At 46.3% G+C, this 20,497-nt stretch overlaps 6 protein-coding genes across 7 annotated transcripts; 3 read left to right on the top strand and 3 right to left on the bottom strand.

Moving 5' to 3' along the window:
- LOC8084338 (DEAD-box ATP-dependent RNA helicase 20) lies at positions 1-4,675 on the bottom strand. Its single transcript, XM_021455999.1, has 10 exons — positions 4,368-4,675; positions 4,023-4,264; positions 2,595-2,774; positions 2,329-2,490; positions 1,924-2,078; positions 1,335-1,427; positions 1,163-1,248; positions 842-1,068; positions 522-755; positions 1-411 (listed from the first exon to the last, which is right to left on the bottom strand). Exons 1-10 carry the CDS (start codon positions 4,421-4,423, stop codon positions 368-370), a joined length of 1,479 nt encoding a protein of 492 aa, XP_021311674.1. The 5' UTR covers positions 4,424-4,675; the 3' UTR covers positions 1-367.
- On the top strand, positions 4,790-7,797 carry LOC110433582 (mini-ribonuclease 3-like). 2 transcript variants are annotated; one of them, XM_021456002.1, is made up of 7 exons: positions 4,790-5,067; positions 5,816-5,943; positions 6,047-6,136; positions 6,447-6,499; positions 6,781-6,883; positions 6,978-7,093; positions 7,176-7,797. In XM_021456002.1, exons 1-7 carry the CDS (start codon positions 4,842-4,844, stop codon positions 7,222-7,224), a joined length of 765 nt encoding a protein of 254 aa, XP_021311677.1. In that variant the 5' UTR covers positions 4,790-4,841; the 3' UTR covers positions 7,225-7,797. The 2 variants fall into 2 exon arrangements, with proteins under 2 accessions (XP_021311677.1, XP_021311676.1); XM_021456001.1 differs by having other exon boundaries at positions 4,793-5,067; positions 5,807-5,943.
- LOC8084337 lies at positions 8,045-13,182 on the top strand. Its single transcript, XM_021456000.1, has 5 exons — positions 8,045-8,778; positions 12,084-12,136; positions 12,235-12,328; positions 12,449-12,547; positions 12,631-13,182. Exons 1-5 carry the CDS (start codon positions 8,320-8,322, stop codon positions 12,757-12,759), a joined length of 834 nt encoding a protein of 277 aa, XP_021311675.1. The 5' UTR covers positions 8,045-8,319; the 3' UTR covers positions 12,760-13,182.
- On the top strand, positions 14,125-15,305 carry LOC8082829 (phosphopantothenoylcysteine decarboxylase). The gene is made up of 2 exons (XM_002457134.2): positions 14,125-14,839; positions 14,921-15,305. The coding sequence occupies exons 1-2, from the start codon at positions 14,510-14,512 to the stop codon at positions 15,191-15,193; spliced, it is 603 nt and encodes a 200-aa protein (XP_002457179.1). The 5' UTR covers positions 14,125-14,509; the 3' UTR covers positions 15,194-15,305.
- On the bottom strand, positions 15,185-17,391 carry LOC110433581 (putative pentatricopeptide repeat-containing protein At1g17630). The gene has a single exon (XM_021455998.1). It carries the CDS (start codon positions 17,175-17,177, stop codon positions 15,258-15,260), a length of 1,920 nt encoding a protein of 639 aa, XP_021311673.1. The 5' UTR covers positions 17,178-17,391; the 3' UTR covers positions 15,185-15,257.
- LOC8082828 lies at positions 17,549-20,202 on the bottom strand. Its single transcript, XM_002454959.2, has 6 exons — positions 19,822-20,202; positions 19,129-19,249; positions 18,697-18,818; positions 18,476-18,597; positions 18,237-18,396; positions 17,549-17,887 (listed from the first exon to the last, which is right to left on the bottom strand). The coding sequence occupies exons 1-6, from the start codon at positions 20,139-20,141 to the stop codon at positions 17,878-17,880; spliced, it is 855 nt and encodes a 284-aa protein (XP_002455004.1). The 5' UTR covers positions 20,142-20,202; the 3' UTR covers positions 17,549-17,877.

Raw genomic sequence — 20,497 nt, 5'->3', positions numbered from 1 at the left:
TGTTCCATTTTGCAAAGTATGTCAAACTCATCAGTCATCACCATTGTTCTAGCAACCGAAAGGAAGAGTAAAACTGGTCACTAAATCATGGATGAATTGATGTTTACTACAAATTCTTACCTCTGATATGAGCTAATTGTGAGCGATGCCGTCAACCTGAAAACTAGGCCTAAAAATAAACTAATGATATTGCAGGCATCATATCATGCCAAATTTCTAGTATCGAGACATGTCAATATCCAAGAGTATATGAATCCATCTTTACCGAATACTAGTCAAAATGTTCAGTGCGCCAAAACAACATATCCATCCACAAACAAAGGTAAAGCATTAATCTTAGCATCAACTAAGCATGTGAATGTCAACTCTATGATCGGCCACCCCCATACCCCCTATATCTATCACGGTAACCTGCAAAAAAATTGAAAAATATTCCAATTCATTCAGAAAACAATGCCACTTCAGGAATAATAGACCTTCATTTGGGGAAACTAAAAACAGACATCCAATAGCAAACTTACCTGAAGAAGGGGGAGGTGCACCACGACCCATAGCAGCTAACTCAGAGCTGACCTTTTGTCCAGCTTCTTCCAGAATACTAATAAGTTCCTTGGCAAATCTGGCATTAGCTGCAGTGAAAAAGGAGTAAGCTGTTCCTTTTGCACCTGCTCTGCCAGTTCGTCCAATACGATGAACATAATCCTCAAGCGACCCCGGAAAATCATAGTTAATGACATACTTCACATCCTTGACATCTGTTCCCCAAGGGCAAGAAATATGTATCAGTTTCTTCAGGAAATATAAGGTGTACCACATGTCCACATCTAAAAGTTCTGCATACCTAAGCCTCGGGCAGCAACATCAGTGGCTGTCATAATAGGACTTTTCCCTGACTTAAATTCAGAAAGCACCCAATCCCGTTCTGCTTGGCTCTTGTCACCATGGATAGACAAAGCAGGCCAACCATCCATTCGAAGCTGTCTAGTAATCTGATCGCATCCCTTCTTGGTGTCCATAAATATTAAAATTCGGCTACCATCCATTATATCCTCCAGTAGATTAACCAGCCTTGTACACATACAAGTATCACTAAGACATTGTTTGAATATGTGTATGAAATGGGGGGGGGGGGGGGGGGGGGGGGGGAATGTGGAAATCATACTTGTTATACTTCTGACTCTCAGATAGTATCTCTACATGCTGAACAATGGCATGATTAGCCTTCAATTCTTCAGAACCAATAGTGACCTGCACCATATTAAATTCAGCAGTGTTCACATGCAGTAGAAATGGAAAGATGCACTGCAAGATGTTGGGTGGGCTATAGTAAGTACCTTGTATGGGTCAAAAAGGAAATTCCTTGCTAACTGCTCAACTTCCTTTGGCCATGTAGCGCTCCAGTAAAGTGTTTGACGATCTGGACGAATCTGAACTAACAGATAAGGTTTGGATCACGTAAACCAATAACCAAAATTTATTTTTCATAGATCAATGAAAGTAACAGACATCTCAACATAAACCACTAAATTCATCTAGACTGACAAAAATGCAAGATACTGAAACATACAACAAACATAGATCGGGGCATTGAATTACATGTATATTCAACAGGGGTGGGAATCAACACAAAATGCACTACCTCCATCCTAAAAAGAATGCAATTCTAGGTCTGGTCAAAATCAAACTGTCCTCAGTTTGACTAACTTTATCGACAATAGTATCAACATACATATGACTTCAAATATGTAAAATACAAAAATATGGTTTATGAAGAATTTAATGATATCTATATAGTACGATAATACTAGTATTTTTAAAAATTAAATTTGGCCAAACTTAACAAACTTTCACACAGCACTATTCTAGAATTGCATCCTTTTCAGGACAGAGGCAGTAACATTTCATGTAGCAGCAAAAGTGTACCTGAGAAACAATTTTCTTAATCTGAGGTTCAAATCCCATATCTAGCATCCGATCTGCTTCATCTAAAACAAGATATGTGACCCTTCGCAAGTTTGTATGATGTGATTCTATCATATCAATTAGTCGTCCTGGTGTGGCTATAACAATTTCAACACCTGGCATAAAAGAAGTAACACAAAATTAATATGATCAGTGCAATGCTGTCATTTTCCTTCAATTTCCCATCCCCCAAAACTCAGTTATACCTCGCCCATGCGTCTAATGAATTTTTGTGATATTAGTATTACACACAGAAGAAACCGCAGGAAAGTAGACTACAGAACAATTATGACTTATATAGTCATATATATTGTTATGGAGTATGGACCAACAGTTTTCCTTTATGCAGAGGGATGAAGAAGAAACCTTTTTGAAGATCACGAACTTGTGGACCTTTTGGCACACCACCGTATATGCAAGTACTTTTTATCTTTGATGATGCACCAAACTTGGTTGCTTCTTGCTGTATCTGAACAGCAAGTTCACGTGTAGGAGCTAACACCAAGACGATTGGACCATCGCCAGGGGCTTCAACAATAAAAAAGTTATAAGTTTTCAGAATTTTGGAATTTGGGCAGGAAGTTCCCAAAAGATGATCATGAAGGAAAAGCATAAGTGCAACATATTCTCACCAAGAATAGGCTGAGCATTCACATGAACAATGGCAGGTAAAAGGTAAGCAAGAGTTTTCCCTGATCCTGTCTCTGCAATGCCAATAAGGTCACGGCCCCTCAGTGCCATTGGCCAACCTTGCGACTGGATAGGTGTAGGTTCCACAAAACCAGCTTTTGTAATTTCTTGCAACACATATTCTGAAAAATGAAAATGACGCCACTAAGGCCAGCATTCAAAGCTATAAATATGCACATTTGAAGATCCACAAAGAAGAAAAGTGCAATGCCTGCTACATGAAAAAGGAGCATGCCAAATTTAAAGGATCCTATCATCGACAATTCACACATAGAATAGAATATCTTAAGTACAGAGACTAATATAGATAGGACAATTCATACAAGATAATTAGCCCTGGGAGGCTCTAAAGACCAGCTAGGTTCCCCATTTCTACAGAATTCAATTCGGGTACTTCCTCAACTTAACTCACTGCTTTGAGAAATGTGTGCTCTCAACTCCAGGATCTAATGAAACAAAGAATCCTTCAGCTCTCAGTATTTCCATAAGAATATGCCCTAACACAGTTATTATTGTTTTCTTGTTAATATACTTTTCTCCAAAACAGATCCCATTCTGCTTTCACTTACAAGTAAAATCATCAAACTCTATAATGGCTTGCATAGCACCATTCATAAGTCATAACGAAAATAACCACAGGGACACACTTGTAGGCCAAGACATACTTGAATACACCAAGTCAAGAATCAAAGCATTTGCCTCCAAGGCATAAGATTAGAATGGAAAGCGCCTTCTCTCAGGTGTCAGGAAATCAAAAGGCCTAGAGGCATATCCACAAGTCGTTGGCAAAGGCCATGCATTTAAAATTCAGTGACCTATCTGGCTTTCCTTGCAAGTGAATGGAATCGCGAAAGTGATCAATGGCTTAGTCCAAACAAAAGTTCTGATGGTAACACCACTTGAAATGCAACCATATAACTCTGTTTATGTGCACACGCCATGGCGTGGCTTGGGCATACTTGAACATAATGCTTTATTTGTGGTCATACAGTGTATGAGTGCTGCAAGGAACTCAAAGTAGCTACATCTACACTGTTCTAACTCATGTAGTAGGATAAGATTGTGCGCTCTGAGTTTAGTGTCACAACTAAGAAATCTAATCAAAATTCTGTTTATGTGCAATGGTGTGGCTTGGACATACTTGAACATACTTGTATCATACATGTTTGTAGTATGCAAGGAACTTGAACTAGCTACATCAAGTCATCAACACTAATCTAACTCATGTAGTAGGATAAGCTTGCGCGCTCTGAGTTTAATGTCACAACTAAGAAGTCTAATCAAACATTAGACGAACTCCAGCACCTCCTGATTCACCTAACTTTTTACCTGTGTAGTTGCAAACGGTAACAGCAGCCTCACAATCATACCTGGGAAGCCAACATCACGGAACTCAAGCACCGGCTTGGGCACGTCACGGCCCTCAACGGTGATCTCCCGGCGGCGACGATACGCCTCCACCTCTTCCTCCGTCATGCCGGCCACCGAGGGCGACTCCACGTAGAAGTTCTTCTCGAAGCGCGGCAGCCCATCGAGCTCCGAGGCCGCCGCGGACGCGTCCGCTTTGCTCGGCGCCGCGAACGCCCTCGACCCGCCTCCGAACGCCCCCTCGCTGGATGGAACACAGGCGGAAGCACAGTCAGTCAGCTCGCGTCGGCCACGGGCCACGGCCAGGGCTTAGGGTTTAGAGCCCGTGCGTGGGAGCGGTCAATTACCTGCGGCGGTCGCGGTAAGAGCCCGCGTCCGCAGCGCGGCCGTCGTAGCGGCTCATGGCGGCGGTCGCCGGCGGCGAGGAGTACGGCTAGGGTTTAGCCGCGGGATGGTATGGGAAGCCGCGACCGGTAGGGTTTGGTTCGGTGCGTGGCGCGGTGGTCTCGGTTCCGAAGATTCCAGGAGCAAGCAAAGCAACACTGCAGGAGGTGGAATTTGTGATTCGAATTGAAGCAAGTGAACTCTCGATGGCGGCGAGCGGAGAGGAGAGTCGCGTGGAAGCGCTCGAGTCGAGACGAGGTCCTGAAGACGTCTTACCAGAAAATACGCCAACACAGTTGTTAAACGTATTCCTCAGGATACGTTTCGTTACTGGCAGGTGGGGCCCTCGAGTGCCACGGAGAAAAGTGGCGTGGCGAAAAGATCTTTGACGGCTGTGTTATCCAGTCCAGTATCCTCGACGCCGGCGCGAGCAGCGAATGGCCACCGCGGCGGCGACCATGACCATGGCGACGCCCCACCCCCGCGCCCGCGCACCCCTCCGCGTCTGCGCCGCCTGGGACATGAACCCGGGCGCCGCCACCGTGGCCACGCCCAAGCCCTCCAAGGCCAAGGCCAAGCCGCCGCCGCCCGCCACCACTACCCCTGCCCGCCCGCCTCCTCCGACACACGCCGACCTCTTCGCGCGCTCCAGCGAGGGCCAAGGTACCGTCTCCTGTCCTCACCATGCGTTCGGTGCTTTGCCTGGCCGCCTGAAGCTTCTGCACTCTCAGTTGCCTGCTGCTGCAGTCACTAGTAATGAGAGGGCACGACACTTTTAATCGATGAGCACAATCGTAAATGCTATCGCATAGGGCTGCTGAGGTACCGTGAGTTTGAATGAATCGTGTCAGGGAGATTGTGTCATTGATGAGTGAGAGTACAATTGACTGTGTTTTTTAGATAGACACCGTGATAGCAGAAAATGGTTATACAGGCCTGAAACAACAAAGGAGGCATGGCTCAGCATAGGCCTGTATCCACAAACTCCTAGCAATTGGGCAGTCTGTAGTTGAAAGTAAAGGGTTGGAGTTTTCATCACCCAACTCAGTGCAGGCCAGTTTGTTAAAACAGTTAGCACTCCATGTATCCTGCAAGTGAGTATTTACCATACACTTGAACCAATCAGATTATAGAGTGACATGTAGATACTTCCCTGTTTAGTTGAGTCCCCCAATAAACCTCATGTCTCTAGCATCAATCTGCTATAGCATTTCCAACAACTTCCCCAAGTTTGCGCCTCTGCAGAACTGAAAGATCTTTTATATCTTATTTGTCACTCCACCTTAAGAAAAAAAAGCAATGATGGTAACTAACTAATCCAATGTGTTCAACTGTTGATAGTGTGTGCCTTTTGCAATTATTCCTCAGCATAAACTTCAAATTTGATCTTTGATTAATATAGTTGATACAGGAGTGGTAAAGAAGAGCACATATATGGGCTTTGAGAAATGGTGGTTGCCACCTCCACCAGAGGTGAAGAAACCTCGATCGCTCTACAGTGCGGCATCACTGGCTTACTTGGGAGACTGCATATATGAAGTGAGAATCAGGCCGTGTGAACACTGATATAGGAGTGTACAAGTTGTCAAGTTGAAGCTTGCTTTCTGTAGGAAGATCTGATTCTTTCTCTTTCTGTGTACAGCTTTATGCTCGGAGGCACTTCTTCTTTCCACCTCTGAGCATCAATGAGTACAACAAACGTGTGATGGATGTTGTGAAGTGTGAGTCACAGGTATGGGTTTGCCTATCCTTTTTATTGGCTAAAACTCCACATATATTAGTAATTATATGACATGATGTCAGAATAAATTCTATGATCTGCTAATGCTAAGTGTTTGTATCGTGTGTTATTGGTGTATCTTCTCTCCTGTATGTTGTTTCACTTACAATCTTGTGGTTATATGGTTAGATTTCCAGAATTCCAAAAGCTATTCATTCCATATGTTGTTTTCCAGTTCAGCTTTCTAAATATAGCTAGTTCTGTGTAATGATATGTTGTTTAGAAATCTTGTTGTTATAACTGTGCTTTTTCCTCGCTCCAGGACCTTTTGTTAAACAAGCTTCTTGGAGAGGATTTTCTAACTGAAGAAGAAAGGTGAAGCATAGATGCTAATCTTATACAATTTATGCAATGCTATCAGCAATATAGTTTCTATAGAGAAATGCTCTTCTGTAGTCTTAACATGCATGCCTGCAATTATCCGAATGTTAGCATTTTGTCATTTGCCAAGACTAGCATGGGTTGGGAGTTACCATATTTGTTTTTGGGAAAACGATGTATCTCTCTTCTTTTTCTACATTGTCCAGGGCCTTGAGCCTATTCAATAATGAGCCTTCAAGATGTACTTTGAGTTACATGATTAATCACATTTGTAGGGACATACTTCGTTGGGGGAGGAATATTGTTAGCAGCAAAACTCGCACCAGAAAGCGTGCAGGAATTGCAGTCTACAATCGGGCATCTTCACTTGAAACACTGGTGTGCAAATACTCTAAAACTGTGTATTATTCTATCCTATGTTGCAATTTTTGTTGAGACTAATTGCCACATTGTTGATCTTGTTTTCTGTTAGATTGGATATCTTTACCTCACAAATTTCAAACGGTTAGAGCAACTTATGTTTCAATTGGGCTTCACAAGTGGTGCCTCTTCACAACATATTGCAGATGAGCTGCGCTCAAGTTTCCAGTAAAGCATCCTTTGTTGATAAGAACTATTTTCAAAGTCTTTTAGGAGGAGCAGGCTCAAATTAATGAACTATCTTTGGCAGGAAAACAACCCCAGCTTCTGCCACACCTCCACAACCTGCAACAAAGTGAACAGCTCCAAGGTGTAACAATATTGGTATCACGCTCGCACAAAGGTTTCTCTTTAGTCTTGACCCCAGTGACCGAGAGGACACATGAGTCACAGCACATGCAGATGCAATAGGAGACTAGGAGCAAATGGTTAGCGAACACCACCACCATATATTCATCATCATGTTTCTGTGAATGGAGCAACATAGATATGCACAAACTCTGGAGACTTTGCGAAAATGAAGACTCTGAATGTCTGGGCTGACCTGGGGCTTGCAAGTTATGATAGCTTGATGTTTGCAAAGAAGCTCGAGTGCGGGAGATCTTAGTCGTTGGCGAATGGTGAATGGCACATAAAACCAAGGTCCGATTTTGGGGGTGTTGTAATCAACCTGAATTCGTGTAGGTAATTAACCACTTCATGCGATTTTTTTTTTTGGCAAAAAGACTGTGATGATTCTGCTTGTACACACGCCTTGTTTTCTTTTTCTGTTCCCATCCTGTGATTTCTGTTGACAAGCTAAGCTCTGAGCGCTAAGATGCTGTGGGAATGAATAGCCTCGGCAGTTTTTATGCAGTGCCTATTATTTTGAATGTCGTCCGACTGAAATGTGTTCCTCTGTTAGCCGCTGTCTGGTGTTCCTGTTTTGGTTCCTCCATCTGTATGTATACTGTATGCAGGAGCAGGGCCACAGTGCTCTCAGTTCTGAACTTTCTGATCGATAAAAGGGTTTTTGCAAGGTAGAATCCCACAACCACAAGTAATAGAAGTTGGAAGCATTCCAGAGCATTGCTCAAAAAGCTCTCCTCGTCGTCCTTATCCGAACGAACGAGGCGGAAGAACTTCAGGTGCGCGGGCCAATCCGCCGCTGGGAACAACTCCACCACCACCTTGTGCAGTTGTGCCGCCCGAGGCCCGACGCTTTTTTAAAAAACGCGGCGCCGAGTGACCGAGAATCCCAAGTCCGCCTCCGCCTTCCTCCGCCCACGCAAGCGCACGGCGCGCGCACTCCCACGAAAAAAGAAAAAAAAGGAAAGTGAAGGAGAGGAAAAAAAAGCGAGCAAGTGGTAATCGTAGAGCACGCCCCGACTGGGGATGACGCGCGCCCGCCGCCAATGGCCGCACCGCCGCAGACGATAGCGCTCGCGGGGCTCATGCTCCTCAACTTCGTCCTCGCCGTGGCAGCGCTCTGCCTTCACGTCCTTGGCCGACGCAGGCCTCGGCAGCAAGTCCCGTCGCCGCCGCCGCCGCCGCTCGAGCCGGCCGTCGCGGGGGAGGAAGGCGGCGGCGAGGAGAGGCCGCAGAACCAGCGGCGGAGGAGGAGGGCACGGAGGAAGCGGCAGCAGGAGGAGGAGGAGGAGGGGGCGGCGGCGGCGGCGGCGGCGGATGGTGGTGGCCACGGCGCGGACGGGGACCGGGACGCCGCCGCGAAGGCGGCGGGGAAGGAGGCGCTGCTCCCCCGCCGGCCGCAGTTCCCGCTCGCCTCCGTGGCAGGCGCGCTGCAGCGGCGGATCAACGCGCGGTACGACGACCTCGCGCGGGCCAGCGAGGCGCAGTGCCTCACCATCGAACAGGTGCGCCGCAGCGCATTACATTACCCTTCCACTTGCTTCAGCCAGGACCAGGGCTTCACATGCTTTTGCTTCGCTTATCAGTGTGTCTGCGAGGTAAACTTAGGCCGTAGCCTCTCTGCTTGGGTGACAACTGACAAGTGTTGCTTGCCTGCAATGTGGCGGTATTGGTCTACCTGCTGTTGATTTCTAGAGCTGTTTTTTTTTTTGCTCCGATTGCAATCTTGGGATAGAATTAGTGCTTCGAATGTCCATTTCCCATGCCAATTCGGCTTCAATGCTGCACGCCTGATGAGGGCTACTAGGATGTTTATAGAATTTATCTATTGTCATGACGCCTGAAATTTGCTGTGAACTCATCACTGACAAACTGCCATTTCGTTTTAAAAATATGGGCATGAAATGCCATGTATCCTAGTTGCATTGGTGCTCACGTATACAACTTGACATCATACTGTCACCTTGATTAACAGTAACCCAAACTAAAGGAGAATGAATTCTTCCACATGTACATGTAGGTGCACACACTATATTGGGAATTACAAATTTCTATGCGAACTCAAGGACTTAACCGCTAATCAACCTTGTCATGCTTTTATAATGTTGATTATTAAATTAGCTAGAAGAGATTAGTACACAGTGTCACACCTTTAGTTGTGTTTCTTCGTCAGCTCTGGGCGTAATTTTGGCAATGCTATTGACAGCATCAGCAGTATTTATTGTTTTTGGACATTCATAAATAAATAATAAAAAAAATCCCCAAACGGGGAGCATGCCTCGCACCTCCTCACTCGCCTTTCCCCTCGGCGGATACCTTACAATTGATTATTTGATAGTTTTAGCCTGGCCGACTAATTCTCGACATCGAGGATTTCGCCCCTGACCTTCCACTACAACCTGCAGCCATGGAAAGGTCTTACGCTCGCTTCCTCCTTGGTTTCGCCATGGCACTGATGCATCAGTGCCGCCGCCCGAATCATAAATCGGGCGAACCAGCGATTCCGCCTCTCCCCCTCTTGATGTTGAGCTGTGCGCTGAGACGACGGATCAGTTATATTTTTGCTCAGTTTTCCTATGCTATGATTACAAAAGATCTGGTTAGTAGATTCTTTCTGCAGTTTCTGCTATCAAATCCATAGATTTGTGGAGTCTTTTGGGTTCTGATTGTTGCCTGTTCGCTTGGCTGATTTTTGGCTGCTGCTGCTGCTGCTGATTTGTTGTGAGAGGAAAACACTGTTACATGGCTGAAAAGTACTGCTGATTTTCGGCTGCTGCTGATTGTTGTGAGAGGAAAACACTGTTACATGGCTGAAAATTTTGGTGACTGTAGAGCTTGTATGATGAAATTTTGGTTCACGAACTTGAGCAATTGCTAATAGATGGTTGTCCCAGTTGTTTTATGGTGTTCAAAGTTGCATCTCTTATCAAATGAGCAGGATTTAAATATCTGCTTCTTCTTTTCTTCTTGAAGAGTTGGAGTTAACTCTAATATTCCTCATTAAGTTGAAGTAGATTGAACCCTCAGCTTGCAGAATAAATAAGGCAACTCTTAGCCCCTAAGCTGTGATATAGTTCTGCAATGCTTATTTATTTATTTCCTTTTTTGGGTTAAGATACAAGGTGTAGCAATACAGTATATCTACTAGCAGCCCTAGTACTCTTGATAGTTCATCTAGGATTGAAGTTACCAAATGTAGCAGCATATGGTTCACTTGTTAGTTCAAGATCTATTCAGAACTAAGACTGTAAAATGTTACTTTAGAAGACACTGGTGCACTATGACTGAAGTGGGTAGCTTCAGTGCTTATATTGATCATATATGTTGTGGTTAGCATTTGAATTGAATTTTTCTGAGTCATTGGTGAGTTGAGTTCCAAAATACTGCATTCAAGATCACTACAGTTCAGTATTATTGGAACAAAACACTGCATTCCTTTTCTTTTCTTTTCTTTTCTTTTGATAAGTGCATTCCTTTTCTTGACAATGTGTTCTCTGACTTTGTCAACTGACAGCTTGTTCTATGGAGGATATTTGTGCATGTTGTTTTGTTATGAGTAATGCCCATTGTTGTTAGATCATGATATGCCTACTTTTACATCAACTATTTGCTGAGAAAGCTAAATGGCTAAAACATGTGTTTATCATCCTATTATATGCTTAATATATGTTTTAATATCATTGAAGTTTTTTTAAGGCAAAATGTATTTATTTTCATATGGCCAATGTATACTCCTATAAAGATACTGTAGGCCAAGACTAAACCACATTGATTACATGTATTCGTATTCCAAAAACATTACTTACTTTTAACTAATTGGAAGTATAAAGTCTAGTGTATTGTTGAAAAAATCTTTTGAAATTTCAATTCTTGTGGTGCATGATGCCCCTGTGTATGTTGTATGATCATGGCTGCAATTACAACCTTGTAGACCTGATTAAATGGTCACGTCCTCGACACTAGTTTTGTTTGTTCATACTCTAGGGTCTGAACTGGATGTAAACATCTCAACCTTGACAAACTAAGTGCTACTGTGGTTTTGCTTCTTTCATCATATATAAGCCCTTTAAAAAGATGATTTCATTGAGAGAGTTTTTTTAAAAAAAAATCAATGAGAAAGTGCAGGTGAGGCCCTATCTTGGGTACATTTAAGGTCATTATCTAAAATAGAAATGCCTTCTCATCAATTACCTAGTTCATTGTTCACGGGAGTGAAGTGTTGGTTTTCAAATCCTTCAAAAAAAATTATCTCAACTAAATTCCCAGAATTCCTAGAGCAATTATCCCTGTCCAAAAAAAAACGGGTTCTAAGATTTGGAACAGAGGGAATATGTCGTAAAAGCCAATGACTTTATTGCAAAGAGTGATGCTTCTCCTGGCATTCTTTTAGATTTCTGTATATGCTAATTCATCCAAGTGTTCTGTCACCTGTCACATAACTATGGGTGTCAGCCTACGATTTTAGGTCAGAACTAGTTTTGTGGATCTCGTGCATTTTACCCAGGAATCAGGATTGCTTTACAAAATGGTATGGAGTATGGACTGTAATGCTGCAATACATGTCCTTAAAAAGAATAGAAGAAAGCTGCTATTACAAAATTGCATGACTAAATTCAGAATCTCAGATCGATGAAAAAAGTAACTTAATAAACAAAAATGTCCACTATAAGTCTATAACCATAGGTTTGCACATTTTATTTTTAGGGTCACAAGTAGTTTTGCGATCAATGATATGTTTTTTCCCCCTCATTGGGCTCTACAAGTCACCAATGTACTTACAAAGTTATATGCTCTCTGCCTTTTTTTTCAGGTTAATGAGTTTGTTAACAGTCTCATAGATGCTAGAAACGAGCTGCTGCAGAGGTAACATTGCTATTTGCATGAAACTTTACCTTCTGACATCCATCACTCCAGATGTTTTGCAAACCTGCAGCAATGTCTTATTCCTATGATCTTACCAGGTATGAGAATGTAGAAAGAAGCTTCAAAATAAAGAAGGCAATGCTATCCAACCATCGAAACTATAGGTCTTCATATGAACGGCTCTTTGAACAGGTTAGTCATTTAAAGGGGATAAAATTGCCAAGGCAACTAAGCAAACTTTATGTGTACGGCTGCATACTGTCTGTGCTAACTTCAGTTTATTACTCCTGTGTCCCGTGCGTATTTTCATAGGTACGCAGATTGGAAACCGAGCGTGATAACCTAAAGAAAGATGCCGCCATCTACAACTACATTCAAGAGCGTCTTCAGAAGTCAGCAGCATACAAAATGGTATATTGATTGTCTTCTCCTTGTAAGTCATAACCACCTCGGCGTCCTGGTTGTGACAGACTCTGAACTGTTTGCCTTGGCAGATCATGGAGCTCGGTACTATGGAGATGGAGGCCCAAGAGATATCATTCGAGGAGCTGCTGGCTAAGGAGAAGGAGGACACCGCCTTCTGGCAGCGCAACGGGAAGATGAGATCATTCTCATCCAAGTAGGACACAATGTCCCTACCTGGGCTCACTGACGATGGCAGATCTCAACATCGGTAGTCTAAACATGAAATCCTAGCCTGCTCCTTGAGAGCAGCTGCTGTATGCGGTATGCCTGCATACCGTTTGGTGTAACGCTGCGCTCGTCTGACAAGATGTTGGGCCCCTGTCACTCAGGAGTCTCCTGGCATGATTCTGGGCAGATTAATAAAAGAGCTGTGTCGTGATAGTCGTCCCTGCCTCCCTGGTATCACACTATTCCTCACTAGGGCTTCTGGTGCCCGGCGAGTTCTGCAGTTGACGGCTCACTGCTGCTGTGGCCTTGTGCTCAGCTTGGCTGTGACGTGCGGTGAACTGACCATTCGACTGAACAAGAGACGTGTGCGTGTTTGGAATTCTGGATACGTGGCTTCAGCATTCAGGATCTAATCTGAATTTGTCCTGTATAACAAGGCGTAAATTGCGGTGATCGGGTGCATCATCAAGAAATTTCAATATTTGGGATCCAGCTCGTCTGCCTCGAAACATTTGACATCTAATTTGTGTGCCTTTCAAAATATGACACTAGGATACGAATTGTTTCAATATAACGGCTGATAAGTCATGGCAGAATATACTGTTGGTTGATTTATTGTTAGAGAAAAACACTGCTAAATGGCTAGCAGGTTCGGCTGATAAACTCAAACGAACAAGGCGGCCGAAACCCTCTGCCTCTTCTTGGGTCCAGCTGAAACCCCTAGCTGTCAGATAGCTGTGCCTGCCTGTTGCAGCTTGAGGGGCACAGGATGAGGGGGTCGTCGAGAAGCAGAGGGGGAAGGGCGGCAGAGTGGGCTCGCCAGTGGCAGCGTGCCGAAGAGCTGAAGAGGGGCGCGGATACATAGGGCATGTTTGGTTTAATCAATGTGTTTGTAACATTAGCTACTAAAATAACTAAAATTTAGCTAGCTAAAATTTAGCAAGATCATTAGAGCAACTCCAACAGCTTTGTTATTCTTATTGTGGAGACTTTTTAGAACTTGTATAGTAAAAAGATAGGCTCCAACAGATGTGCTATTTGGTTTTATAAAATAAAAAGTTTGGTATCTCTTGATTTTTGTTGGCTATATATAGCCAACCACTAACACTAGCTATCTATCTGATAGCAAGGCTTTTGTGGACCTCTTCTTTTTTAAGAAGTTGTCTATTTTACAAAATTGCTAAACATTAGAATTTGGCTACTAATTTTAGCCATACTCTTAGAGTTGCTCTTAGCCACTCGTCTGTACTGGCCCTACGTCGCGACTGAAGGGGGCGGAATGGTGAGCTCACAATGGAATCTTGGAGTTGCTCTTAGGCACTCGTCCGTACTGGCCCTACGTTGCGACTGAAGGGGGCGGAACGGTGAGCTCACAATGGAATCATGTTTCAGTTTCCTATAAGGGTAGTTTGGACCTTTTAGGTTGGAGGAAGGATAGGTCAAAAGATTATAGGAAAAGGATAAACAAGAGAAAGTGTCTAAAATCTCTTATATATTGAAATAATTTACGTCCCCAATGTCATATTTTGAAAGGCAGACGAATCGGATATCAATTCAAATGTTGCAAGGCAGATGAATTGGATCCTAAATATTGAAATTTCTCGTTCCGGCTCCCGCCTATCCAGCTTGAATTGAATTGGATTTGCCTGCTTCCTTCGAGTATACTCTTCTAGGAGCCATTCTCGATCTCGTATTCAGTCTTGCCTTGCGCGTCTTCTCCCCTTCCACCTTGCTACTGCGATGGCCGCCCACCAGGCGCCGGCGTCCTCGGGGGCCGGGCCTCGACGGCGCCCTCGCGTCCTCCTGGCCGCCTCCGGCAGCGTGGCCGCCATCAAGTTCGAGGCCCTCTGCCGCAGCGTCGCCGAGTGGGCGGACGTCCGCGCGGTGGCGACCGCGTCCGCGCTGCACTTCATCGACGAGGCCTCCTTCCCCGACGGCGTCCCGCTCTACACCGACGACGACGAGTGGTCCCGCTGGAGGCGGGTCGGCGACGAGGTCCTGCACATCGAGCTGCGCCGGTGGGCCGACGCCCTCGTCATCGCGCCGCTCTCGGCCAACACCCTCGCCAAGGTACGCACGCACGCCAGCTGCCGCTTGTCAGCGCGACGCTCGCCGCCCGCCCCCGATGACAACGAGTCTGCCTGCTACCAGGTCGCCGGCGGGCTGTGCGACAACCTCCTCACCTGCGTGGTGCGTGCCTGGGACTACAGCAAGCCCGTCTACGTCGCGCCGGCCATGAACACCTTCATGTGGGACAACCCCTTCACGGCGCGCCACCTCGCCGTCCTGCGCGACCTCGGCATGTCCATCGTCCAGCCGGTCACCAAGCGTCTGGCCTGTGGGGACTACGGCAATGGCGCGATGGCGGAGCCGTCGGAGATCTGCAAGACCCTGGTGCTCTTCTTCGGTCCACAACATCTTTAGCACTAGCCAAGCTCTTCAGTTCTGTTCGCTTTCTGTATGAGATGTCTGATCTGACTTGCTTGACCTAAACAATGTTTGCAATGGCATCGTACATGGCACGCTTCTCGTCTTCCATTTCCCCATATAGATCGTCAAGCACCCTGAAAACCTCCTCAGCTTCAGACGGCGGCGCGCTCCCAGCAGTGAAGGCGAACACCTTGTTCCTCACTTCAATCCAGCTCTGGCCCGGATTCTTCCTCAACCCTGCCTCCCTAGTCATCACCCTCACCCTCTTGGAATCGTCCCACATCCCGCACGCGGCGTACAGGTTTGTGATCAGCGTGTGATTGCCGGTGGTCTCCGTATCAACCTGCAGAACTTTGGCTATGGCAGCTTCAGCCACCGCGGCATCCCCGTGAATCCTGCAAGAGTTGAGCAGCGCTCCCCACACACACAGGTCGGGCCTCATTGGCATAGTCTCGATAAGATCAAACACGTCCTTCAGAAGGCCAGCACGCCCCAGGAGGTCGACCATGCAGGTGTAGTGCTCCATGGTTGGGGAGATCTTGTGCTCCCGCACCATCTGGTTGAACAAGCAGCGACCCTCTGCGACGCGCCCTGTGTGGCTACACGCAGACAGCACGGCGACGAATGTAACGCCGTCAGGCTCAACCGTAGCCCTGGTCAGGTCTTCGAACATTGCAAGGGCTTCGTCACACAAACCATGTGTGCCATAGCTCCCAATCATCGAGTTCCATGAAATCAAGTCCCTGCTCTTCATCCGATCGAACACCTTGCGCGCAGCAGCCACCCTCCCACACTTTCCGTACATGTTGACCAGACCGTTCTGGACCAGCGAGTGCCAGTCTAGAGCTGCTTTGATCGTGTGACCATGGATCTCTTGACCCAACCGCAACGCCAGCAATTCTGTGCAAGCTGAAAGAACTGTCGCTAATGTCACCACGTTCGGCAAAAGCCATTGTTTCTGCATTTGCCGGAACAGCTGCAGTGCCTGCTCCATGTCCCCTGATGACGCAAACCCGCCAATGACAGCGCTCCAGCTCACGACATTGGGTGCGACCATGCCACCACATTGTTCCATCTGGGCAAGCACACCGAGCGCCTCACCGCACAACCCAGCAGCTGCATAACTAGTGATGAGAGCGTTCCATGTCACAGCGTTCTTCTTCGGCCCAGCATCCAAGAAAACCTTCTCAGCCGCCTCCATCTCTCCAAGCTTGCCGTACATGCACACCAGTGAGTTGGTGACGAACAGGTAGGCATGGACGACGCCCTTCACAAAGGCGTAGGCATGTATCGACCTCCCTTTCGCCAGTGCAGGGCCGCCGGCGTACGGGCACGCCGAGAGCGCCACAGCGACGGCCTCGGCATTGCCCTCGCACCCACTGCGGTGCATGTCCCCGAACAGCCGAAGAGCCTCCGGGTGCCTCCCGCACCTCGCGTGCGCCGAGAGCAGCGTGGTCCACGTCACGGCGTCCGGGCGCGTCCCGGCCACCACCATGCGCGCGAACGCGGCCCACGCCGCGTCGGGGTCGCATCCGACGGAGCACGCGGAGATGAGCGTGTTCCAGGAGAGGGTGCTCCTCCTCACCGGCAATGCGTCGAACACGCGGCGGGCCTCGGCCGCGCGGCCGAGCCTGGCGTAGGCGGCGAGCACCTGGCCGGCGACGTCCGGGTGGGCTTGGAGGCCGAGGTGGAGCGCGTGGGCGTGCACGGCGGAGGCGAGGCGCCAGGAAGGCGCAGCGCGGAGGGCGAGCGGCAGCGTGTAGGAGTTGGGCAGCACGGGGGAGAGCGCGCGCATGAGGCGGTAGAGCGCGAGGGCGAGACCCGGGCGGGAGCCGGCGATGTGGTCGCGGAGGAGCTTGTTCCATGGCACGGCGTTGTCAATCGGCGGATGGTAACGGATTGGCTGGTCGACGGCGAAGGCGGAAATCAGGCGGTGGCTGCGGCGGAGAGCAGTGGATGACGCGCGAAGGAGAGGCATAGAGATCAATCAGCTACCATGAGGTCAGCTAAATTCTCCTTCAATGGCCTAACCCCATCAGCAATTTGCTAAACTGAAATCTTATATGCACATCATACTTGAAAACATTTTTGTAAAATTTCACATGCAAACATGGGACTCACTCGAAACATGGGTTGTTTGCAGATTTGACACTAGACCCACATTCATAGACAGATGCACCCAGGTGTCATCCACACAAGTGTCAACATAATCAAAATGTCAATGTATTTTTTCAATAATTAATCGATTATCATAAAACTACAGATATACCGTAGACAAGAAAGAACACAGCAAGAGCAGCGATTTGAGTCTCAGACCCAGCTAATTATAACTAGAGCACGCATTGCACAAGAACGGAACAAGTCATTTCACAGTTGGATGTCTGTATACAATGCAATCTCGCCGTCCAGTTTTTCCATGTCTACAAAACTACGGACACAGATAATTTTTCACAGTATGAATTGGACCGACCAATAAATTGCGCCCTCTATATGACCTCACCTATGCCACCAAGTCTGAAACAACACGGGGAAGGGTGAATCAACCCCGGCAACAGGAACAATGTTAAGGTAGATTATCTACTAGGAATCTAGCCGGATCTCTTTGTCCTCCGGGACTGTCTTCCAAACTTGCAATTTTTTCACAGAATTTCTGCACCCATGTTACAATCAGCAACAGGTCAGGAGTCCCTGTGGAGAAGATGCAGAATAATCATTAAAAGAAAAGTGATATTGCTTGCACTTCAGGGAACTGGTATGGAAGTTTTAAGAGCAATTTTTAAACGTGGAAGTGTAAAAGCACATGAAACTGCTCGCACAATGCTCAAATATGCTATCTCAAGTAAACCAAGCAGAATAATCATGTGTTCATAAGAAAAACTCGTCTAGGGGGGAGACGTCCATCCTAGCATTTCTAATAGATAGAAGATGACAACCGAACCATGGTTGCCTGGGTGACATCCACCCTACCTAGACAATCATGTGTTCATAACATTTATTCAAAGAGTTCAAGTACCATAACATTTAATTAAGTGGTTACCTGGCAATCTTAATATTTCTGAAGGTCAGCATCACAGTTAGTATAAACGTCACCAGGGCAAAGCAAAGGTGCTCCAGGGAATGGCCGCTAATGAAGTACCGGTTCACACTGTAAACTTTCCTGTCAGCAAGGCCTTCAAATCTTGCCAGAAGGTAAAAGCCTGCACATAAATGTGAATCAAATAAAATTTTTAGCTAAGGGCTAACAGACTTTGATTGCTGTGGGTCGGTTCCAACTACCTGTAGCAAGGAACCAAAACCTTGAATGCGTATACTTGGGAGGAAACAAGAATAGCATTGCAGGAATGGCGATGCAAGGAACAAAGTTCAGAATCACCCATAAACGCATATCATCAAGCACCCTAATTAGCCAGCAGAACATATGATAATGACTCAGTTCCAGAATTCATTTTGAGATAAACCATAAGAGGAACAAGCTGGAGTGTGAAACATATTCATACCTTTCACATGCACTGCTCACTAATACAAGAGATAGGAGTGAGATCAAACAAGATAGCCCAACCCTCTCATCAACTCTTTCAATTACTAAAATTGACAAAAGTGAGGAGGAGGATATCATCATCTGCATCGCAGGAGCATCCAGTAAGTATCCATAACCAGAACAAATTATTCGATATTCATCCATCTCATTGTCTATTTGCAAATGAATTATGCAGTTCAGATAATTTATTAGCAATTGGTAGTCTCAACTTAAAACCCTGAAAACCCAGGTCTGCACGGTTTTACGTATGGTCAAATATTTGGATTTAAAGAGTATAAAATGTGTTTTTTAACACCAATCTCTCAAGGACCAAATGCACTCCAAACCATGCAAAAAAAAGGAACGATTAAACAATTGAGAAGATGACAGCAAGAAAGTAGTATTCAGGTACCGGCAACCTGTCCCATATTAAGCGGTCATCATCTGGCTTGAGGTGATAGTAAGCCGAGCCAAATGCTGCAGCTACATTCCCAGCATAAAATAGGAACCATCCCAAGGCCTCCCACCTCAAGCTACATGATTCCACAAAATAACATGTTATCATTCATGATAGCAAATTTCATGAAGCAGCACACCTCATAGAAAACCAGATTAGTTTCACATGAAGTGACATATCTGAACAAGCAGGAAGGTCACACACATTTCATTTATTGGCTTCCATTGAAGCATATCATCCTACTTTTAATTGAACACACATGATTCAAATCCCATTATCCAGACCATTCTATACTGTGGCAAAACAAGCAGATGCTAGAAGACATGACTGAGCTATTCAAGCCTAACAGAAAAGGATCTCAATATGATTCATTGGCAATTCCCATTTAACTCAAAATACACTGAATTAGTGGAATCTCATTGGGGCACGGTAGTACTAAACTAATCATGTATTGCCTCTTCTGAGTTCCGAAGCTTCCCAGTAGAACTGAACAGACTCGATCCTTTTACAACTAGTATGCCACAAACATTGGTTATTCACACAATTCATCAATTTAAGGATCATAGATCACGTGTAAGCAAAATTATTAAACCAAGATACAAGACGAACTTGTTTACTAAAACATTTCATCAAACAACAGGGGGGCACCTGACGCCGAAGCACCCGCTTCCGCAGATGCAGAGGACGAGGCCCGGGACCCCGGCGAGTAGAAGCGGGTAGGCGGTGAGCACGTTGAGCGTGTTGGGCACGCCGAGGAGATTGCGCATGTCGGCGAAGAGGTGGAGCGCAGGGGTGTGGCGGAACCGCGGCGTGGCCACGAGGAGCAGCGCGGAGGCGAGGACGGCCCCGCAGGCGAGCGCGCGGCGCCGGTGGTTCTCGCGTCGGAGCAGGACGGAAGCGAGCGCGATGGGCCCCGCGCCGGGGCCGCCTCGGCCCCGGTGCGGGGGGAGGTCGGCGGCGAGATGCATCCGAGCGGCGAGATGCTGCTGGTTGCGGGCTCAGTTGGATGCTTGCAGCGGAGCGTGGAGTGGAGTTCTGCTGCTGGGCCGTCTTTGTAATTATGGGCCTTTTTCTCAGGAGTGGAGTGGATGCTTACAGACTCGATCATTTGTAGGCCAGGCCTTATTCCAAATACAGCGCAAGTATGTGCACAAAACAAGGGAGGGGCCGAGGGGGGAATCGAAGAGGGTGTTTAGTTCCCCGTATATTCCCACAACTAAAAACTACTGTAAGTTTTTATTTTGTAAAAAGTTAGTTATTTTCTACTCCCTCCATCCCAAATTGTAATCTTAGAGAGTCTAAACATTTTCACGTTTGACCAAAA

Source organism: Sorghum bicolor, chromosome 3 (genome assembly GCF_000003195.3).
Source record: "Sorghum bicolor cultivar BTx623 chromosome 3, Sorghum_bicolor_NCBIv3, whole genome shotgun sequence".
NCBI lineage: Eukaryota > Viridiplantae > Streptophyta > Magnoliopsida > Poales > Poaceae > Sorghum > Sorghum bicolor.
This window is presented reverse-complemented; position numbering and strand designations above follow the sequence as displayed.

What these genes read in the sequence shown, in the direction of transcription:
- LOC110433581 (XM_021455998.1), bottom strand. Translation starts at nt 17,177, where the DNA reads ATGCCTCTCCTTCGCGCGTCATCCACTGCTCTCCGCCGCAGCCACCGC.
- LOC8082829 (XM_002457134.2), top strand. Translation starts at nt 14,510, where the DNA reads ATGGCCGCCCACCAGGCGCCGGCGTCCTCGGGGGCCGGGCCTCGACGG. An exon ending in CGGCCAACACCCTCGCCAAG is followed by an intron (nt 14,840 to 14,920) that starts GTACGCACGCAC and finishes GCCTGCTACCAG; the next exon opens with GTCGCCGGCGGGCTGTGCGA.
- LOC8082828 (XM_002454959.2), bottom strand. Translation starts at nt 20,141, where the DNA reads ATGCATCTCGCCGCCGACCTCCCCCCGCACCGGGGCCGAGGCGGCCCC. An exon ending in TAATATGGGACAGGTTGCCG is followed by an intron (nt 18,819 to 19,128) that starts GTACCTGAATAC and finishes CCTGCGATGCAG; the next exon opens with ATGATGATATCCTCCTCCTC. An exon ending in GTTTTGGTTCCTTGCTACAG is followed by an intron (nt 18,397 to 18,475) that starts GTAGTTGGAACC and finishes ATTTATGTGCAG; the next exon opens with GCTTTTACCTTCTGGCAAGA.
- LOC8084338 (XM_021455999.1), bottom strand. Translation starts at nt 4,423, where the DNA reads ATGAGCCGCTACGACGGCCGCGCTGCGGACGCGGGCTCTTACCGCGAC. An exon ending in TTAAGAAAATTGTTTCTCAG is followed by an intron (nt 1,428 to 1,923) that starts GTACACTTTTGC and finishes CTGTTAGTTCAG; the next exon opens with ATTCGTCCAGATCGTCAAAC. An exon ending in TGTTGCTGCCCGAGGCTTAG is followed by an intron (nt 756 to 841) that starts GTATGCAGAACT and finishes CTTGGGGAACAG; the next exon opens with ATGTCAAGGATGTGAAGTAT.
- LOC8084337 (XM_021456000.1), top strand. Translation starts at nt 8,320, where the DNA reads ATGGCCGCACCGCCGCAGACGATAGCGCTCGCGGGGCTCATGCTCCTC. An exon ending in AGTGCCTCACCATCGAACAG is followed by an intron (nt 8,779 to 12,083) that starts GTGCGCCGCAGC and finishes CTTTTTTTTCAG; the next exon opens with GTTAATGAGTTTGTTAACAG. An exon ending in AGAAACGAGCTGCTGCAGAG is followed by an intron (nt 12,137 to 12,234) that starts GTAACATTGCTA and finishes TGATCTTACCAG; the next exon opens with GTATGAGAATGTAGAAAGAA.
- LOC110433582 (XM_021456001.1), top strand. Translation starts at nt 4,842, where the DNA reads ATGGCCACCGCGGCGGCGACCATGACCATGGCGACGCCCCACCCCCGC. An exon ending in GCGCTCCAGCGAGGGCCAAG is followed by an intron (nt 5,068 to 5,806) that starts GTACCGTCTCCT and finishes TGATTAATATAG; the next exon opens with TTGATACAGGAGTGGTAAAG. An exon ending in TTGTGAAGTGTGAGTCACAG is followed by an intron (nt 6,137 to 6,446) that starts GTATGGGTTTGC and finishes TCCTCGCTCCAG; the next exon opens with GACCTTTTGTTAAACAAGCT.